The sequence below is a fragment of the Terrapene carolina genome, unplaced genomic scaffold, assembly GCF_002925995.2.
Source record: "Terrapene carolina triunguis isolate 2854851 unplaced genomic scaffold, T_m_triunguis-2.0 Scaffold21, whole genome shotgun sequence".
Lineage (NCBI taxonomy): Eukaryota > Metazoa > Chordata > Testudines > Emydidae > Terrapene > Terrapene triunguis.
This window is the reverse complement of record NW_020664372.1, coordinates 22,516,159-22,537,191: the sequence shown is the minus strand read 5'-3', so window position 1 is coordinate 22,537,191 and position 21,033 is coordinate 22,516,159. Positions and strand designations below refer to the sequence as shown.

Below are 21,033 nucleotides of genomic sequence, written 5' to 3'. Positions count from 1 at the left end.
ATTATTCACCAGTCTATGTTTGGTTATTTAGTCCCTGTTTCATATCTCTACACACCCATCTTCACATTTCAAATAAATTCTGGGACATTGCAATGCACCTTCTTTGCAGATTCCCTAGGGTTGGTGAGTATTCTTCACTTTGTTCTATGTCTTTTACCAGAGAGTCAGTACTGTGGGTTCTCCAAAGTCCAGACTTCCAAAGTTTTCCCTTTAGTTTCTCTGTGGCTTAGTTGTTCTAAATTTTTCTTGCATTTTTCCCCTTATCTGAATCAACCTTTTAAAAATGTTTATAACTAAATATAGTTCACAAATCAACAACCTTTAGCTTTAAACATACCTACTGTAATATTTTTGGTACTCAGTCTGTACAATAATTCAATATTATCCACTACAGTAAGATAAAGTTTTGAGCTGTTCCACATATCGAATATGTTAAAGGTAATTGTCTCAAAGGAAAAGCACAGGTAACTGCTTGAATGATCACTTTGTGAGTGTTTAGCACTCAATAAAAACTTTTTTGAGGGTAGTTAAAATACATTTTAAGTAAACTTTAAATCACAATTTTATTTACATAGTACTAGCTCCTTAGAAATGTAAGATTATAAAATAGAAAGTAAAGCGGATTATTTGAAGTTATTTCTTTATGTGAATGTCTGCTAACAAATAGAAAAAATCTCTAGTTTCCTAAGAAATTTATGCCAAAAAAGACAAGTCCAGGGCCTATAATATCCTGGCAGTGAGACTACCACAGACTCTCTCACAAAACAGATAAACAACTAGCTTGTGCTATATTTGCAACTAACACTGCCTTCTGCTATAAATCCAGAAAGCTGAAATTATTCAACCACACTATTCTCCTCAATCAGGGCTAGTAGTTTGAAGTCACTTGGGTGGGATTTTCAAAAGAACCCAGTTGTGTATATAATAAGGATTTAGAAGACTAATGTTAGTCTCTTATTTTGGAAAATGTTTGCATGGGTTGTACAAATTAAATCTAAATAACTTTTCAGCATTAACCTGAAGCAATTTGGTACTTCTTGGGAGCACTAAAAGATCACTGAAGTTTTTAGAAAAAAAAAAAAAGACAAATGACAAAGTTTTGCCTTGAAATTGCAGTATGCTTGATTGTGTTGTGAGGTATTTTATTCCCTTTTGTTGTGAGCAATACTTAAACCATTTTATACATAGTGTAAGGACAAGTGATTAACAAATCCAGTAGCTACACAATAAAAAAAATTGTGGTAGAATAATCCCCACTCCTTTCTTTGTGGTTCCCATATTTATCCAAGCCCCTTTGGCTTCATGCATTGTTCCCCGAAAGGAGCCCTTAACTGGGATAGAGCTGTGTGTTTAGTAGGTTGAACCTATGTTTATAATAGGAATCACTCTACAGTGATCAGTCAATTTTCTGACAAATTCTTGAAATTCTGATTGGACCAATGGATGATCCAAAAATGCTGTTAGATAAAATACATAGATAATTATGCCAAATGGAGTAAATGTCTCAGCTGATGTGTATAGCTTTCACCCTCTATATATAACAAAGTCATAATCTGTTGAGCTATTAGTAGTACCGCTCTAGAGGGAGTAGAGTTTCAAAAAAGTTTGTAGACCACTACAACTCCTCCGTGAAAAATGAAAGCTTGGGAAAGTAGTACCATCAGTTTATAGTGTTTGAGTCCACTTTAATTACCAAAAACACTCTTCAGTTTACTCAGTCACAAATCGCTGTGGTTCTTACAGCATACAGGTTTTGTCAAGTTTGTAAAACAAACAGCAAAACACCACAGCAGCCTTTAATTTCTCCTTGTACACACCATTCACAGTACATTAATAGCCCAAATAATATTGCACCGATCATTTTTAAAACTAGTCATCTTGCAAGTAGTATTCCCTGTTCAAAACTAACAGACACACAATTTTGGTCAACTTGCACCCAGAAAAAGGCAAGATAAATCCTATAGTTCATTTATACTATATGTATATGTAACCCCAAAATGAAATGAGATTGGTGAGCTGTAAACTGTTTAAGATAGAAAATTAGTAATTCCTTGACTAGTATGTAGAAAGATTGAAAAATTAAATCTGAAAATTACCTCACTGCTGTTAGACTGCTTACTGTGTATCTTTATAGTGTATACTGTGAAAATCCAGCAGTCTACAGATAGTCATGTTAAAAAACGTTTATGAAAAGAGAAGAAATAGCATTTGCCTCACTAGAGATTGTGAAGTTACAAATTAGTTTGTACTGTTTTTCAGGTGCAATCTCTGAGGCAAGGAAATGTCTTTTGGCATTTGGCACTCGAATAAGGACAATATTTTAATACTGGCACAAGCTAAAAAACAGCACACAGAATGACAAAAAATACAGGACATGAAACTAGTTGGAAAGTGTGAAAGACTTAAGGTTAAACAGCTTTGCTGAGGCAATCAAAGTTGCAGCAAAACCATTTGTGGTGCTGTTTTTAAACAGTTCTACTAAATTTTAAGGAAGAAAATATATTCAAATGTCCCTAGAAAAGCAGCAACTGCTAGAATGGTCAACTTGGTGCCTGTTTAGTCATCAATACACATGAGACTCTTTATGACTTAGAACACGGGTGCGTGAGGCAGAGCTGGTGGCACTTCGGATCACTTCCATCCATCTGTGGGGGAAAGATAAAATGAGGTAAATAGCCAAGGAAGGCTTTCTGAAAACGTACGCTGTTCATTCTTATTTTCAGGGTTCATAGGATGCTCTTCCCAATTTACAGCAGTGAACTGGTTTTAACACATGCTCTCCTTCTGAAATGAAGGTAGGACAGGTATCTTGTGAGTCCCATCACCAATTGAGATGGGTTAATATGAAGCAGTATTATAGGGAAAAGGTACTTGCTATAGAAAAAAAAAAACAGATGTTTGGTTGATATTTGATCCCAGTTGGTATAATTCTCAGGTATTAGAACAATTTAAGGGATTTTTTTTTAAACACCTGTTCAGCCCACTAGACACAAAAAAATTCATATTAACAATATAATGCTTTAAATGAGGCATTTCCAAACTTTGCTGGGTCACATTTACACACATCATCTTTGCTTTAGCCAAACCAAGTTTATTCTTGGTGAAAGCAAATTCAGTGGAGCATTGGTGTTAGTACCAGGTTTCTGGCCTATTTACACCGTCTCTCTTCTGGTGATTTGGAATTGTGGGGTTTGCAAAACTGTGTAGCATATACACTGAGACAGATAGGTATAGCACAAGAGCAGGCAAACTATGTGGCCTGAGGGCTACATCGGGTTTCTGAAATTGTATAGAGGGCCGCTTAGGGCAGGCTGGCCCTCCCCAAACAGCCTGGCATAGCCCACCCCCATCTGACCCCCCAGGACTGCTGCCCCATCCAACACCTCCTCTCATTCCTGACTGCCCCCCTTCCTCCAGGACCCTTGCCCCATCCAACCACCCCTTCTCCGTGACTGCTCCCAGAATGATGGGCCCCTACCCCCCTGTTCCCCACCCTCTGACCACCACCCTGCCCTCTGTCCAACCGCCCCGGTCCCTGCCTGGAGCACCGGTGGCTGGCGGTGCTACCGCTGCGCCGCCCAGCTGGAGCCAGCCATGCCACTACACAGCACTGAACACCAGGTTAGGCACCGCAGCCCGGCGCAAGCGCACAGCCCAGAGCATGGCTGAGGCTGCGGGGGAGGGGCCAAGGCCAAGCCTCCCTGGACAGGAGCTCGGGGAAGGCAGGAGGATCCCGCAGGCCGTACTTTGCCCACCTCTCATATAGCAAGTGAAGCAACTAACATTATTATTTGCATGGAGCCCCACTCATGGACCAGAACCCCACTATACAAACAACAAAAAGATGATCCCTGCCCCAAAGCATTTATAAAACAAGAGATACATCTGGGGTGAAGGCAGCTTAGTTACATGTATATTGCACAACTACTGAATGCTAGCTAGGTGGACGGCTATTTTATACTCCATAAATAAAATGTACTGATGCACATTACCCTGCCTGTGTTGGGGCTGCACATTTAGCCAGATGGTTATAAGTGAACTAACTTTACTTTTATTTCTGGTATATAACGAAGTTTGGTGACTAGAGCTTTTGCTCAAAAAATGTGTGGCAGCTTAGAGAGCTGGCTCCCATTTGCTGCCTCCTGGTACTTTCTTTGCTACAGCATCTTCAATTTGCTAAAGTAGTGTAATATTCTAACCATAATGAATGAGTTGGCTGGATTGAGTCTTGCAACAGTTCACTTTGCTTGGATGTGACCTAACATCATTGGAATGACCTAGCACAAAACTGACATACCTTTCAAATGTGTATTCACTTTCAGCCCTGAAGTAGTACACATGGGATTTGAAATGTAACTTGAAAACATAATCTTTGTGAATGTTCTCAGATTCAGAAGGAATGGTAAGTGAATACCCCAGGAGAGGAAGACTGGCTAAAGGATGATTGTCCTAGAAACAAAAGATGAAAAATGCTGTGACATCAAGTGCACTCTGGGCCACAAAACTTCAACTATAGAAACACATTAAAAATTTCCCACACTTACATGGAAAAATATTTGTTTTATCAACAGGTCATGTTGCACAGATGTGGCTTTATTTCATGAGAACAAATCTATACTGTGTAATGTCAAAATGAACATTCACTCACTCGCTTACAGTACTAAACCTAATCCCACTATTCTTGCTACATGCAACCCATCTTAAATAAGAGGGCCCTATGCATTTTGTAAAGCCGTGATGTTTATTTTTCCACAAACGGTTTATTATGCTCAAATAGCCTCATCCCAACAAAAAGGTGTTTAGCAGCAATACGGTGCTGTAGCTGTTTCTAAAGAGCACCCAACATCAATCTTCCTTGCATCATTTAAAAGCTACTTTCTAGCTGTAAAAATCCTATTGAACTGTCACCTGCAAAGGTAACTACAGGATGTAACAAGCATTTCTTCTTTGAGTATTTGGCTACATGGAGTCCACTCTAGGAGCTTATGCACTTGATAAGAGTCCTTTGGTTGTCAGGGCCACACGTGTGCCCTGCATGTCCTTGAGTCCCTCAACCAAGGGCAGCACATCCCTAAACACCTCTCATTTCCAGATGAACTTCTCACTCCTTTGCTACCCTGTGGCTACAGTGATTTCTTATTGTTCCTAGTGTAGATAATAGTTTTTTAGCATAAAGAAAAAAGCTTAAATTGCTTTAGGAAATTTACCTTGGTTCTGAGTCACTGCTCCAGTGGCCAAGTCTCCAGGCTCTAAAACCTGTCAGAACAGGTGTTTATAACTGCCTACCTTGCAGAGGCACGTGTCTGAAAAGCCTCTTTTGACACACACACCCAAAACATGTGAGATGCTTGTTTAATTTTTTTTTTGCTAGAGTATGTGATGAAGAGGGGATGTTAGGTTCTGAGACCTTGTCAGAAAGAAGCTCCTACCAACTTCAGAGCTACATTCAATTAGTGCCTCAACTGCCTGTGAGGTTACTCCCAGCTCCTGAGTCTCTTCAGGTTAAAGAAGACCTGGCTCCTCAATGGCTGCTGCTTCTTTAGCACTGAATGCCTCAGGTCAGTCACTGGCTCCTAGTGCCCATAGTAGAAAAGGAGCATTGCTCCTGGCACTCAATCATCATCCTTGCTACGGGTTAGAAAGTGAAAACATACCAGTCAACTACCATAGTACTGGCTCCATCTTTGAACAGCTGCCTATGACTCTGCACTATTCCCCTTTAGCTACAGTCGTCTCCCTCCTGTTCTCTTCCATATCATTGAGTTCAGTTGCTCCAGTTCCACACCTTGACAAGAGACATACACCAGCCCCTATTTCGGTACTAAAGCCACCACTATTTCAAGCAAGGGTACTTTCAACCATAGCACTGACTACTTTTTCTGCATCTGGAGAGCTGATGGTTATGCTGGAACTTAAACCTTCCCTACTTGATATTTCTCCCTTGTCAGTGACTGCTCAGTCTCTCTGGAGCCCTGGGTTTTGATAAAGCATGGTTACTTCCACTATGCTAACGGATTCTTCTTGTGCTGTTCACACAGCTGCTACACTTGGTGCACAAGTGTGCAAGATGAAATAGTGTCAATTGGGGACATGCCTGTGCCCTGGGAGCCATCACAACCCATGTAACTGAGCATTTAAGGGGCAGGATGGTCTCAACTATCTCTCAATTCCTTTAGTAGTAAAATTCCAAAGTTTCAGGATGGCGAGTAGCAGAGCCAGAGAGCAGGTCATGGACTCTGCGTATACAACATCTTGAAAGAATTCGAGTGGTTGTCCACACTGATTCCACTTTTGGTGACTAGCAAGCAGTATCCTTGCTTGGAGGTAAGAAAGAGGAGTCTTATTGAAATATTGACTTGAGTACCACTCTGCCAAAGCTTGCATTTGATTAATTAATGTGTGGACTGAATTTAGAGGGGCCACAGGTGTTCATATAACCCAGCCACTGTCCAACATCAAACAGTGTTAAACAAGGTCCAGGGTTTGATATCCTGCTTAGTACCATAGCAAATACACCATTAAAAATATCTTTTAGCCGTTTGTTCCTTCTTTTCTGTATCTTTAACAGTTAAAACATTTGAAATGTAAAGCATTAAATAAGGCTTTCATTTTAACAAAAATTCCTTATTCGCTTTTGCTGGAGGGAGTTTTAGAAGGAAAATCTCCCTTAATTGACAGTCTCTCCCACATGCTATCAAAGATGCCCTTTTGAGTAAAAGGAGAAGAAAGCTGAGATGAGTTGTTGCTGCTGCTGAGTCCAATTCTGTTTCATCCTAAATGGTGATTGAGATACAGCTGGAACTGGTGAGGTCATCTGGATCCCTCTCCCTGGCCTGGTCTGGTCAGGACATCTCTCAGGATCAGCATGAGACAAGCGTGGGGGCCCAAGAGGTGGCAGGGGTGGCAGCCATGATGGTGAAGCTTGCTTCAGTAGCCTCCATCTGTTCCTTCTGCCCTTCTCCCCACAAACTCTCTTGCTTTAAGATGCCAAAAGGGGTATGATGAATGGAAACGCCCATCCCCTCATTTTGTCCACCAATTAAATCCATTTCTATAAGGCCAGACCTGACGTAGGTAACTTTGTTTCCACATTTTCTTGTTTACCAAGTATGATCTCACCCCAGTCCTTGACATTTCAATAGGCCACTTTTGTTTGGACTAATTCAATCTCTCTGGCTCCCTTGCACCTGTTTATAACATTCTTTATTGAAAATAGCTTGACCTACTTTCCATGATAAATTCCTAAGCAGGACGTGTGCAAGTGCTGGAGACTAAATAAAGTAGAAGGTTTGAGTGAAAGAACTTTTGTTTGCCTGCTTGCATGACCTATCTATCGGCCACATGGCTATGTCCCCATTGATTTATTTACTGCCACTGCCTCACAAAGAGTAAAGTTACCAAGAGTTTTGGGTTCAGTATAACCCTGGGTAACATCCTTGCCTGTCAAGGTAATGCATTTGCATAGTATTGTCTGTAAGCACTTACATGGCAAGACCCCAAAAGAGATGTAAGAATGCTCTGCACGCCAAATATCTTGGATTTCCAGCACATTGATATGAAGGGATAACAAGAGGTGACCACTTTCCACAATTCTCCAGTAGGTCCTGGTTTGCTCCCCACCCCTGCATGGAAGCATCCATGATCAGAATCTTCACAGGAAGAGATGCAGACAATGGAACGCCTGTGCATATTTAATCCAGGTGTGTTTGCCAATCTAATGAAGGCATGATCTCCTTTGGGATGGGAATCTCCTTGTTTATGTTGTCTCTTTTGTGTGTTGATACACAGATCTAAAGTTTATACCCATTTGTTCTTCCATCAACATTGTCCTTTAGTTTAAATAGCTCTTTGTCCAGTGAGTGGATTACAGAGGCAAGGGTGATCATTCGGAACCTCAGAAGGTAGATGAAGATATTCAGCTGTATGAAATCTAGTGTAGGTCTCCAGCCTCCTTTCTTGGGGATAAGAAAATATCTTGACTAAGACCCTTTTCCCCGTGCTGGTGTGGCACCAACACTATAGCTCCCAGTTGGAGCAGGGAGTCTCCTTTCTGCCTGAATATCCTCTCATGAGAGGGGTACCTGAAGAGGGACAGAAAAGGCGGCTTGGGAGTGGGAATTGGCAGGAACTCTATTCTGTATCCAGTGGTCATGATTTCCAGTATCCATTTGCCTGACATTATATGGTGCCATGCTGAGTAAAAACGAGCTAGGGGGCAATCTGAGACAGGTAGACTTGATGGAAGGATTGGTTTGTCTCTCTTGGAGGGGACTCCTTGATGGGAGGCTGCGGCTGGGAGAATAAGGAGGAGGAATGTTTTGTTTTCTGTGCTATAGTCTTTCATGCTTTCTAGAGAGGGGTCATAAGCCTTCGGGTGGTGGAAAGGTTGAGGAATAGAGCATTGTTGATGGCAAGACAGTCTTAGGATATTTTCTCCATGGTGCCACGGTACAAATACTCAGACAACACACGTTGTCTTGAGTCCTTGAGGGTATGTAATAATTCATCTGTTGTCTCGCTGAACAGGTTAATTTCCTTGAAGGGAAGATCCTCCATGGTTGATTGGACTTCCTTGGGGAATCTAGAGGATTCCCATCTCATGACAAGATGTTGCCACCAGGTGGGAAGCTGTGTCCGCTGCATCTACCGCAGCCTGGAGGGCAGATCTGACTATCAATTTATCTTCCTCAATGATTGCTTGGAACTGCAGCCTGTGTTCCTTAGGCAGCTTGTTGACAAATTCAGAGAACCTAATTATAATTAACAAAACCATGTTTAATGGTTTGTCATTAAAGCCCGATAGTTTGCTATACAGAACTGTAAACTTGCAGAAGCGACGTTTTTTGCATTTGGTCTCTTTAACCGTGGGTGTAGATCTGGGTTGGTGTTGCTTGTTCCATTCAGTGGCAGCCTACATCAAAGAGTTCAGAGCGGGATCGAAGAACAATTATTAAACACCTGTATATAGTACAACATACTTCTCCATTCTTTTTATAGTGGGAATGTAGATGACGAGTGGCCAGTACTAAAGCTTCATTGGTAATGCTATCTTACTAGGATCTGCATTCTGGAGAATGTCCAGTAACTTATGAGGTGTGCCCTGTACTTCTTCCAGGGAGATCGGGAGCATATCTGCAGTTCTCCTTAGGATGTCCTGGAACAGTTTATAATCATCCAGTGGTGATGGTGTGACCATCTCATCCAGTGAGGATGATAAGCCCGGTAAAGCGTTCCCACTGATCCCAGATTCATCCAAGGACAACAAGGCCTCTGTATCAATGGACGGCACAGTTGATACCAGTGGTGGATGGTACTGGTGCGTATTGAACTAGTGGTATCAGAACTTCTCTTGCTAGGACCACATTGATTCCAGGCCTGCATAAATATACTATTCCTGAGGACCTTAATATCTGACCCCTGTAGCTAGTGGAAAAATAGGGCTTCTATTATTGGCAGACTTGGAGGGGATGTGAGCTTTCCTCAGGCAATACACAAGTGTCAAGGCCATCACTGACCAGGAAAGTCAAGGGGCAGACCATGTAGAGATCTTGAATCCTGGAGGGGACTACCGCCTCAGACCAATAAAAACTAACCCTAACACTAAAATTAATCAAACTGTTATCAGAACAGGAGAACTATTTATACTAATAAAACAAAGAATGCTAGCTAAAGAAGCAGACACTAGAGATTTTCCATCTCAGACAACAAGTGGTAGAAAGTAACTGTAGAGGCAGTCAGTCTGCTCTGCCCTTATGCCCTTGGTTCAGAGCACAAGGAGGTGCAGGGTATAGGCACAGACCAATTGACATGTTAATGAAAAGTCTTCTGGTCTCAGGTGCATACCCCTCACATGTGCACCTCAAGTGGAATACACGTAGGAGCCATCACTCAAATAAGGATGATAGTTACTTTTTGTCCTCATCTGACATTTCTGCCTAAAGGAGTCATGGGATTCCAAATCAAAATTATTTTATTCACTTAACCAGTGTTCTTTCCAAGACCCCATTCTTCTTCTGCAGAAGCTAAACTCCACACTTTGGATGTGTTAAGGGCGATCTCATATTACTTCAATAGGACAATAAACCTACTTCAAATCACCAAGACTACTTGTATCTTTTGGTAACAGATCCAGAGGATAGGCTGTTTCTACACAAAGACTCTCAAAATAGCTGTTGGACTGCATTAGAATTTATTATGAACTGAGTAAGTTAACTCCACCTTCTCAAATCAAGGCATACTCCACTAGAACCCAGGTAACCTCCTAGACTTTTTTAAGAGGCATCCCTATACCTGAGATCTGGTAGAGCGGCTAGCTGGAGCTCTATACATACCTTTACAAGCCATTATTCTTTAGAGTCGGCCTCTATATCAGATGCAGGCCAGTCTTACAGTCCTTATTTAAATAGGACTCTGGTACCTATCACCTTGCAGAGCCCATTGCTTGCTGTTCACCTAGTATGGGATCTGTGGACAAATACTCAAAAAAAGTGGTTACTTTCCTTACAGTAACTCTGGTACTTCAAGATGTTTTGACTACCGGGATCCCACAACCTGTCCTCCTCCCCCACTAAAGTGGAGTCCTCTAGCGTTGGGGATTTTGTATTGGTGAAGGAACTGAATGGCAGTTGGGGCTGCTTTGCCCCTTTATACTTTCAGATGAGGAGCATGAGGACATACCCTAACAGACACTGCTGGCCAAAAGTCACCTTTTGTGAGCCTGGGGCCTGTGCATAGCTAGAATGGGATCCATGTAGACAAACATCTTGAAGAACCAGTTAGTGTAAGGTAAGTAACAGTCTTATTTCATGATTGGTTTCTGTTCTCTTCCCTAGATCCTATGTCTAACCCCCTTACCTTAGTTAATTGGCATTCATTGCTATGTACAACTTAGATTTTAAGATTCTTGGGATTGGGACCTGTAACTTTTTAATTTGCCTGTAAATCACAAGGGCATATACCTATGGAACTGTATCAATGTGTGTTTGCAGAAGTGTCATGAGAAGGCCATACACTAAACCATGAGTAGTAATATCTAACATCATTTGTCATATCATCATTATGGAGAGTACCATAAACTATATACTAATAATAGGTGATGCTACCAGCCCTGCCTATAATGCTCCTGACCAATGTCAGTTTTTTCCTTCCTGTTGCCGCAGAACAGAATTTTTGCTGAATTCTTATCTTGGTGTTTATACTCTAAAACACATAAGCCTTTCAAACCTGTGTAGTTTGTTTACCTGGTGCGATTTGTAGAAGAACATACAGAAGTTGGTGAATACCACCCAGAGCTTCTGCCACCCGTTGCTGTTCTTGAATTTTCTTAACAGGTTTCCAGAGAGCTGATTCTGAAATGGATGAAAGTAATAAAATAGACATGCACAACCAAATCATAAATAATGATGGAAAGTAGCCAAACCTCATGTAAAGAATGTTTACTTTTCTATTTAAATTAATATATTATTCCTATTGGTCATTAAACTTGGTATTAAACTTTCAGAATCAGAAATCCCTCTCATTCTTTAAATGAGGCTTGTCTATAATTTATTTTTTGTAAGAAAAATGATCTGCTGTTACCTTGTTAGATGCAGAAACCCTTTTGTTGGATGGGATAGCTTAATATGATCAATTTCAATTAAGTTTTTAATTACTTATAAAATAGTGCACTAGTTAGTATTCTTTTAGAGGCCAATTAGAGGCGGGCAGTTTTCTTCACTAATACATTAAGCCCCCTGTGTACAGTTATTAATAGCTATTTACATTCTTCTTAAACTAACTAAACAGAAGCTATGAAATATAACCAAAACCAATTACATTTTAAATAATGTTTTACCTCTTTTGCACAGGTCTTAAACTACTATAACTTTTTAAAAAAACGCTTGGCCTTTGTCAGTTTGTTTTTAGGAGCCTAATGTACCACACCTCATCCAGCCTGCATGTCCCATTCTTTCCCTGGGCCCTACATGGTGCTAGAAGCAATTGGATTTTTAATAATGAGAAATTCAACAGATTTCCTTTGTCTTCTTTTTAATGTCATCCCATGTCCTTTGCTTAAGTGACTCACCCTCTCCTAGTCCTCCTCCACTTCACAGTTCCTGAATGGTGGTTCTTTCAGATACTGCTTCCCTTTTATAATTAACAAGAGGCAGTGTTTCTACTAAAAAAAGAACAGGAGTACTTGTGGCACCTTAGAGACTAACAAATTTATTTGAGCATAAGCTTTCGTGGGCTACAGCCCACTTCATCGGCTGCATAGAATGTCATGTTTTTCTTTCTATCTTTTGTCCTATTATTTCTGCCCATCCATTCTCCACAGATACATGTACAATCAATGCTCTCTTCCACAGCTCTGTGGCTCCTACAATATTTCTGCATGCTGTACTGCTACCTGCTCTTTTTAAACATAGAACAAAGCTATTACAGCACCCAGGAAGGACTCAGCACCCTGGAAGCTGATTGTGCAATACCCTTACAGTGCAGCTGTGGTACTAGTGTACCAGCTGAGCAATACTCTGCCTGTAAAATAAGCTTCAATCTACCATTCAACAACACTGTGTCCCTAGTTGTACAACTGTATAATGTTAAGTATTGCACAGTCCTCAATACATAATACTGTCAATTAACCCCTGAATTTGCAGCAATGGCTATTTAATTCTACTAGCCCTGATTAACTGCTACTAGCAGAAAAAACAATCAGTAGGTAAAACACATTTTACCAAGAATGATGTTAACGTATTCTTGACATTCCCCCACCCCCTTTCCTGCACTGGGTTTACATTTAATGTATTTTTAAAACCTTGTTTTAAACCATCCTAGCCTCTCTCTTTTCAGTTTTAAAATTGGATTGCGTTCAAAATTGTGTTTGACCTAAATTACACACAATTGTATTCCTTAATTTTTTTTGTTACCTCATTACTCTGGAGGATATCATAAAAGGACAGGCTTTGCATTCGGTACCAGCAGACATATGAAATGGAAACAGGCCGCTGATCACTGATCAGTCCAGCAGGTAGGGAAGAACAGTCATTGACAGTTAGAGGATCTTCTACCACAAGAAAGAAAGACAGAAAGGAGGGAGAAACACAGAAAGAGAATAAACGATAATGCTTAAGTGAAAGCCATCCACAGAGTGATGTGAGCATGAATGGTAACCTGCCAAGGATGGAAACAGCTGTGCAACTGAAGATGTATGTATACACGATGATATGTGCCTCTAGATTGTTTAGTCTCCACTGTTTGCTAGTAACATTTTAAGTGTGGGAAGGAAAAAATAGTGCAGTGGCGAGTTAGCCCTCAAAACATAACTAAATATTTTATCATTAAAATTGTTAAGAAAATTAAATCAAATTTTATTAAATTGGCTTTGAGAAATGGCCACATTTATACACTAAGGTGATATTAACAAATGCATGAAAGTTAACATGCAAGTGTTAAACATCAGGTGTCTTGGCTTGCCCCACACTCAGCTACATGTTGTGTCCTGCCTGGTACATCATCTACTTAGTACCTACTATACTGATATCTTAGGAAAACAAGGGGTCAGAATCAAGCTCTTGTGAATTTTTTTTTTTTTTTTTTTTTTTTTGTTGTGGGTAGATGGGTTAGTTACCTCCTGGGGAGGTTTTCTAGTACAAGGGCAATAGTATCAAGTCAAATTTCTGGCATTTCAGCCCGTTTCAAAATAGAGCTAGAAATGAATATTGTGAACATTAGCCCCATTTATTTTTTGAAAGTTTTTACATTAGCTGTAACTATTCTTGCAAATTGAAGAGTATGGCTTAAGAAGACACTGCAGATAAAGTGTATGCATAGTCCCTGGCCCATAGATCATCATAGGTAGAGCAACCTAGAGGCATTTTCCAATGAAATGGGTGTCCTAGCGTTGCCTTAAAGAAGCTAAACCAATTTACAATCTACTTAAGTTTTCCCTAACTGTTTTCTTTGAGCATAAACATAATTTCCAAGAGGACTGTAGATAGATAATAGCATTCAGTACTCCCTCCGGTCTTTACTTTCCTATCTAACTTACATTCTCTGCTCTGTTTTGGAGTGAGAGTTACGAGGGAAAACCTAAGCAGGACCCATAAACAAAATTTCTTACATCCTCTTTCAATTACTCATGAACTTCTTAAAATACATTTAAAACTCGAAAAAGGACTTATTTAGATTTCAGCCATTCTACAAAAGTAATTAAGTGTAATATTTCTAAGACCTGAGGCCTTTCTAGTTAGTATTCCCATGATTCCTAACACTTTGTATGAAATTGGTTTAGCTGTGATCAAAATAAAAATCATATTGTTTTTTCTGTGACGTGGAAAGTACAAATAAAAAATAAGGCAGAGAAAAATAAGCCGTGAGCATATTAAGGTCCTAGAGAAAGATGGCTAAAGTAAAGAAAGTAAGTTAGTATAGAAAACCAAGAAACAAGGCTGCAGAGGCCAGAGACAATGTCCTTTCAGCACTACTAAGTCATCAATAGGTATTAGCAAACAAAAATAGTCAAAGGGAGTTTTCTTTGGTGTGATCTGAAAGTTTAGACTTTCAACATCAAGTTGGCATTTAAAAATGCAGGTTATTTTTGTGAAAGTAGAATCAAATTGATTTTAAGAGATTGCTAAATAAATCATCCAAGTTTACATTTTTGCCAAATATTGTTATCTGACTGTGAGAGGGGGAGCATTAGTGCAGTTGTGTTGAAACTCCAAAAAGCAAATAAAGGGGTGTTGAATTTAATGAAAGGCGGCCAATGTCTAGAGTAAAAAGAAAATGGTCACTGAAGAGACATTCTCTGGAGCTGCAGTTCAGATTGTTCTGAGGCAGATACCTCCACAGCAATACTAAAGTCGATCATTGAAACGCTGGTATTTCTGTGCCAGCAGACGTGCACCGTAGTGTTGCCACGGTGTGGGGACTGACGTTCAAGTGAGGTGCGGGATGCACTGAGATCGTCCTCTGATTCCTGGTCTACAGTAGTTTCATCAGGAGACTCTATGAAATTCAGGGAAAAAGCATCTTTCTTGCAACATACATGATTGGAAAAATTATTAAACATGAAGGTCCAACGCAGCTAAGAGGTTTATATTTTCACAATTCCATGAACTGATTTTAGTCAACAGTCTTCTATAAATAATAGGCTTAAAAAGGGCAACTTTGTTTAAAAGGCTAACACATCCAACACTCACTAAGATATTTTACTTTGGCTCTAACTCTGTTTGTATTAATGTTCTGAAACAGAACTTCCCTAAGACCGGCACTGCTGTATAACATGTCCTGAAGTCATGATTCTCAAGAACAGTTTTACAGTCACTTATCTTAATTCAGCTAAGTTTCACTGCTATACATCTGAATTAAAACAAAAGGAATAGAAATAGTGGCAACTTCAATAAAAAGCATTAAACTGGAACCTGAACCTAATTCTAAGGTATTGGCCTGACTGCACTCTCAGCCAGCAGATTTTATTACACTGAGGTAATGTGATACAGCAGCCAGTAGCGTAGCTAGTGGGGTGCAGGGGAAGCAGCCGCTTCCCCTCAGCACATTTTCCAAAAGCGGGGCCCACGTTCCGCTCTGAAGCTTGGTCTGCCGGGCGGCGCTGGGCTCCTGCGGGCAAGGGAGGGCAGCACGCCTGGAGGAGCCATGGGGAGGGGGCGACACAGTCGGAGGAGCGAGGGGGGGGGCGCAGCATGGCGGCCCGCAACTCCCCCCCGCTGCAGACAACTTTGATGCGGACCGTTTGGCGGCTGGGCCCCTTGGAGTGCTCCGCGGTGCAGAGGCAGCTGTCAACGATCAGGTCCGGGCAGTTCCTGCTGGCCCAGGAGAGCCCCGCCAGCGCGGCCGCAAAGCAGAGACAGCGGCAGAGCCCGTGCATGGTGGAGGAGCGGACGCCGCGGCTCTGTGCTGCTCATGGCAAGCTCCGCGCACAGCCCGCTGCGAGGGCGGCGCGGTGCCCGCCCCACCTCCTGCACTGACCAGGTCCTGGGGCGTCCCCGGGGCAGGGAGGGTCTCCCCCGCCTCCTCGCGGCAGCCACACCGGGTGGACCCGTGGCCGGTCACTCCCAGCAGGAGCCTCGGCGCCGCCCTCGGCTCACCAGAATAAAACTCCCCCGAGGAGGGGAAAGCGCTTCCCCCCTCCAGCCGCGGCCTGTCAGCATGACCCGCCCACAGCCAGGCTCCGCCAGCAGCCCCGGGCAGGGCAGCACCCCAGGGCTGAAGCTCGCTCGGACCGCGCCTGGCGGGGCTCGCTGCCTTCTGCCCCCGCCCCCCAAGGGGTAGCGCCAGCGCTGAGCCTGGGCTGGTGCTGCACGCGGCAAGCCCCTCTGAGGCAGTGACAGCGGGGTTTGCTCTCTGCTGCTGGCTAGGCCGGGCCCCAGAAAGAAGCAGCGGAAGGGCAGGCAGCGGACTCCCAGGCTCTCCCGGTCCCGGGGGCAGCTCCAGCCCCCTCTGTACAGAGAGCCCCGGGGACCCCAGCCCACTCCCATCCCCGGTAACCCCTCCCCAAGCTCCATACCCCGTGTACCCCTCCCATGTACCCCGTGCCCCTGCCTTTCCCTCCCCTTCATCTCCTCTTGTACCCCCGTCCTCTGCCACCCTCCCTACATCCTCCCCTCAGCTGAACATCTGTCTAAAGGGGGGAAAACATTAAGGCGTGAGTTTGTAGCATAACTCCGCAGATAATGCTGGGAGCAGCGGATCGTGGGATTGGGCAGAGCAGCATCCACGCACTATTAGAGTCTCTCGGCCCAGGAATAGGACTGCCCCATTTCGAAACAAATTTTAAAATTCACTAAATATATTCCAATCAAAGGAGGAGACAAAATGCAGTCACTGTTTGCAGCGAAAGCTCCTGCAAAAGACCATGTCAAACGCTCTGCCTGAAAAGGATCGGAGCCCAAAGCCATGGCCAAAAGGTGATTACAGTTTTATAGTTTAATTAAGAAGGGCAGCAGTCGGGAAATGGTCAGCCGGGGGAAACCCTCCGCTCTGATTGTCTCTAGCACATGGGATTCCCGGACAATAATGGGGTGCTAATTCCGAAAGCCCACACCGCCATTCCTCAAAGACAAGGCGGATGGGTAGGAAATCAACCCTCCAGCAGTCCTGGCGAAGCCAGACTGACCCCAGCAAATGAAAATAATCAAAAGTAATTAGAAGCGTGCTGGACTACCCCTCGGAAATCCGTGCGAGAGAATAAACATGCCGGAGCCTTCCGAGCCACTGCAAAGGCCCATGTCTGAGCTGTTAGGTGCCCTGACCTGGTCCACATAAAGACGTGATTTATGAAGTGCAGGGCACAGCAGCAGGACTTCTGTCTTCTCCAGAAGAACCAAATTACTGAGGTGGAGATTAACATGCTTTCAGACGGGCTCATTTCCAGACCAAGGGAAATTTTTTATTTACATTTTTTTTTAGCTTTAATTTCCTCCTCCTCCTCCCTCTCTTTTTAAAACAGCCTTTTGGCGTGGGGGGAACAGAACCCCAGAGAAGTGTGAGGGCAGCAACAGAATGGGAGAGATTGGGAACAGTAGCGTAGCTAGTCGGTAACCCCTCCCCAAGCTCCATACCCCGTGTACCCCTCCCATGTACCCCGTGCCGCTGCCTTTCCCTCCCCTTCACCTCCCCTTGTACCCCCGTCCTCTGCCACCCTCCCTACATCCTCCCTTCTACCTCCCCTCAAGTCAAACCCCCTGTCCCCTGCCACCCTCCCTCTACATCCCTCCCCTCAAACCCCTGTCCTCTGCCAGCCTCCCTCTACAGCCATGGGGGGGCGGCACGGCCGGAGGAGCGAGGGGGGGCGCAGCATGGCCGCAGTGTGGCCGGAGGAGCCAGCCGGGGGGGGGGGGGGGGGGGAAGGGGCACGGCGTGGCCGGGGGAGCCAGGGGGGCGTGACCAGAGGAGGAGCCAGGGGGCATGGACAGAGGAGGAGCCAAGGGGGACGCCTTTTTTATGTTTGCTCTCCCACTCTTAGAACCTGGCTACGCCACTGACAGCAGCACTGAATTTCAAAGTGTGTTTCCTTTTCCATTATCATTGAATTTCTTTTCCATTATCATTGGGTAAAAAGCTCCTCTTCATACACTACTTACTATTGTCAGGTGGACTACTAGCCAGTAATTCAGGGGTGGGACCACTGCTTTTCTCTGCCAGATCTATCGCCATCTGTATGTCCTCAGTCCACTTGTCCATTTCAGCACGGGTACTAAGAACAGAGATCCAGGTTTCATTCGCTTTAAGCCAGGCTGAGAGGCATTTTAAAAGCTAATCACAATTTGAGTTTGGTACCCAATCTATTTTCTCATGCCTACATTTCTCTGACCAGGCTGTTTCTTCTGATTCTAAGAAGTTTGGTTCGTATAAAACAATCAGAGTTGCCACACAATATTCTAATTTATGATTCTGTTTTACTCCAATTTTTAGCAAGCCTATTACTCATGCAGCAGAAAGCATTTTTGTGCAGAATGATTTTAAGAGCAAATTAAAATAAAATTCTATCCATCTGCTCTGTGCTTCCTGCACAACTGTGCAAAAGGCTTGTGGACGTGCATTTCCAATGAATTACCTTGCAGCAACAATGATGGACTGATGTTGACCTCGTAGTGTAAGACAGTGAGGAACTCCCCACTCCTCTTCACTTTCCTCTATCTAGGAGACAAAGGTTCATACATCGTAAGATTGCATTAGCCACAGATTGTAGGAAGCACACATTTTATGGATTGGAACAGTGGGAGGGAAGAGACAGGAAAGTACAGCAGAGATTCACAAACATGGAAATGGAGAAAAAAATAAAAAAGCAGCTTATAAGCAGTCCTATAGGGCTAGGCAGTGAGAAAAATGAAGTGTGGTGGGTGGCAAGGAAAAGATCACCGTAGGATTGACTCTATTTCTCCCACTCGGTCAGCCTTAGATGCAGTAATTACTTAAGGCTGTTTTGTTTACTGAAGCATAGTCATTTTCCTTCTTTCAGTCAGAACATTGACAGACACACACAAGATAAGAAAAGGTAATTCTTTGACACATGCACGCCTGGAATCTCTGAAGAACATACACTGTGCATGAACGGGGCTCTGCCAGATGAACACATCAGTCCCTGCCTGGATTCCTGAAAATACTAGACAAAACTTGGAATGTAACAGCAATACTAAGGAAATTCCAGCCACAGTGGCAATCATGCTTTGTCCTAGGATCAGTAAATACAGACTTCCAGAATTAAGGAATTAATGCAACCCCAAAAAGGGGGAGGAAATTAAAAAAAAAAATCTCAAAGACAGTAACAGCTGAGAGTACTGTACATCGGCCTCAAGTACCTTTACATAGAACACACTAAACAAAGTGGTGATGAAAATAAGAAGAAGAACTACAGTATGTTGTTCGGGATTTTTCTGCCAGCTTCCCAATATAACTCGACGAGATGCTACTGACAACACATTAATGGCTAACCTGTGTTTTATCCCACACAAAGGCTGCTGGACAGGAAAAGGCATAAGAAATGGAGGACACAAGCAAGAGCTGAGCACAAGCATAGTCCTTTGTGCCCATCAGGGACTGTGCTAATCTAGCAGCATTAAAGGCTGAAGGAGAGAGAGAGAGTGAGCTCTAAAGAGTGACATACCAGCCACACCTCTTGCATGCTGAGGAGCTCCAGGAGGCATCATGCAGCCTCAAAGTCCAGTGCTGTTAAGGTGCATTTCTGCATCTCTTGCAATAAAGGAAAGTGCCTGAAAGGCACAATACGCCCCTGACACTTTATCTTAGGCTACGAGCTAAGTGGGTGCATCAACCTTGTGTCCTACTCAGTTTGTAGTGACAGTCTCTTTATGGCCACACTGCAGCAACTCATCACTCTGCTAAGTAGTAGAGACACAAGAGCAGCTGCATCACTTGCTGCCAATGCACCTCAACCTTAAACCGGAGAGCATCTCTAGGGCTGAGATGGCCATTCAGGCCCCGATTTGCCTCTGCTGAGGCTGCTAAGCATGATGATGGCTTTTGTGGTGCACCCACTGGGAACTTGATGGAGACAACCAACACATTTCAAATAAACCACAAAGCAGCCACCAGATGGAGGTAACAGTCTCCCCCACCCTGGGGTAGGAATCAAACAAGTGACATGCTACATATACCATTAAAGCCCTGAGCCACTGAATTCCCACGGTAGTGCTGTACTTACTGTCATGCCATACAGTGGGAGCTGTCCATGGACTTTAAATTGATTTGATGCTGTCAGGCCTCTACTTGTGTACAACAAAACATCATTAAACTAAAAAGCAAGAAGGAACATGATTTAGATTAACAGTAGTACGTTAAACTATAAAGCAAAGGTCAAACAGTAACGATGGGCAGAGAGTCAAGTCCTGGAATGATGTTTGTATGAGGGTCCTAATATCTGGGTGACTATCATCTAAATGAAAATATCAGCTTCCTTACAATATTCCCAGGATCATCCCCATTCTCCACATGATCTCCTTCTGCAACTGGTGCCAGGAAACTTCGCCCAGTTCCTTGCTTACTTGTAGTTCTCTTCTCGGGTCTCCTGGTGACCCAGTGCACTTTGGGATCTCAGCCCTCAAAATGCTAATGAGCCAATGCACTGAGGTCAGAAATAGTGTTTGTTGTTTCCTGTGCATCGGGGGGTTTATGAAGGATTATTACCCTGATTTATGAAGGAGTAGGCTTACCAGTCAGCCCCTTGCTAGGAAGGATGAGCATGTCAGCCCCAAAAGAGAGCTTTCCCTCTGAAGACACCTGATTGGCCATTATTCTGGATATTCAGGAGTAGCCTGTCCACCATACCTCCTAATCTTAAAGACTGCCCATGTGGTACACCACGTCAAAATGTGACAAATGAACACTTGTATTTTGTTGCATGCCAAAATATAATTGATAGATTGTAACTATAAAATTTGTTTAAAAGAATGTTTTCTCATTTATTTAACTAAACCAGTTTTTTAAAAAGAAAACTGAAAAATCAAATTTTAGCATATTCAACCATCAGGACCGGCTCTAGGCACCAGCCAAACAAGCTGGTGCTTGGGGCGG

At 43.1% G+C, this 21,033-nt stretch overlaps 1 protein-coding gene across 1 annotated transcript in view; it reads right to left on the bottom strand.

Moving 5' to 3' along the window:
• Positions 1-598: 598 nt before the first annotated feature.
• The window catches only part of FARP1 (FERM, ARH/RhoGEF and pleckstrin domain protein 1), a 150,174-nt gene continuing 129,739 nt past the window's right edge, over positions 599-21,033 (bottom strand). Inside the window, exons 20-26 of the mRNA XM_029913092.1 lie at positions 20,165-20,254; positions 18,557-18,639; positions 18,084-18,196; positions 14,825-14,988; positions 11,241-11,348; positions 4,298-4,449; positions 599-2,645 (exon numbers count right to left, since the gene is read on the bottom strand). Coding sequence (XP_029768952.1) covers positions 2,564-2,645; positions 4,298-4,449; positions 11,241-11,348; positions 14,825-14,988; positions 18,084-18,196; positions 18,557-18,639; positions 20,165-20,254 — 792 coding nt within the window. The 3' untranslated portion in view covers positions 599-2,563. The remainder of the gene's footprint in view (positions 2,646-4,297; positions 4,450-11,240; positions 11,349-14,824; positions 14,989-18,083; positions 18,197-18,556; positions 18,640-20,164; positions 20,255-21,033) is intronic.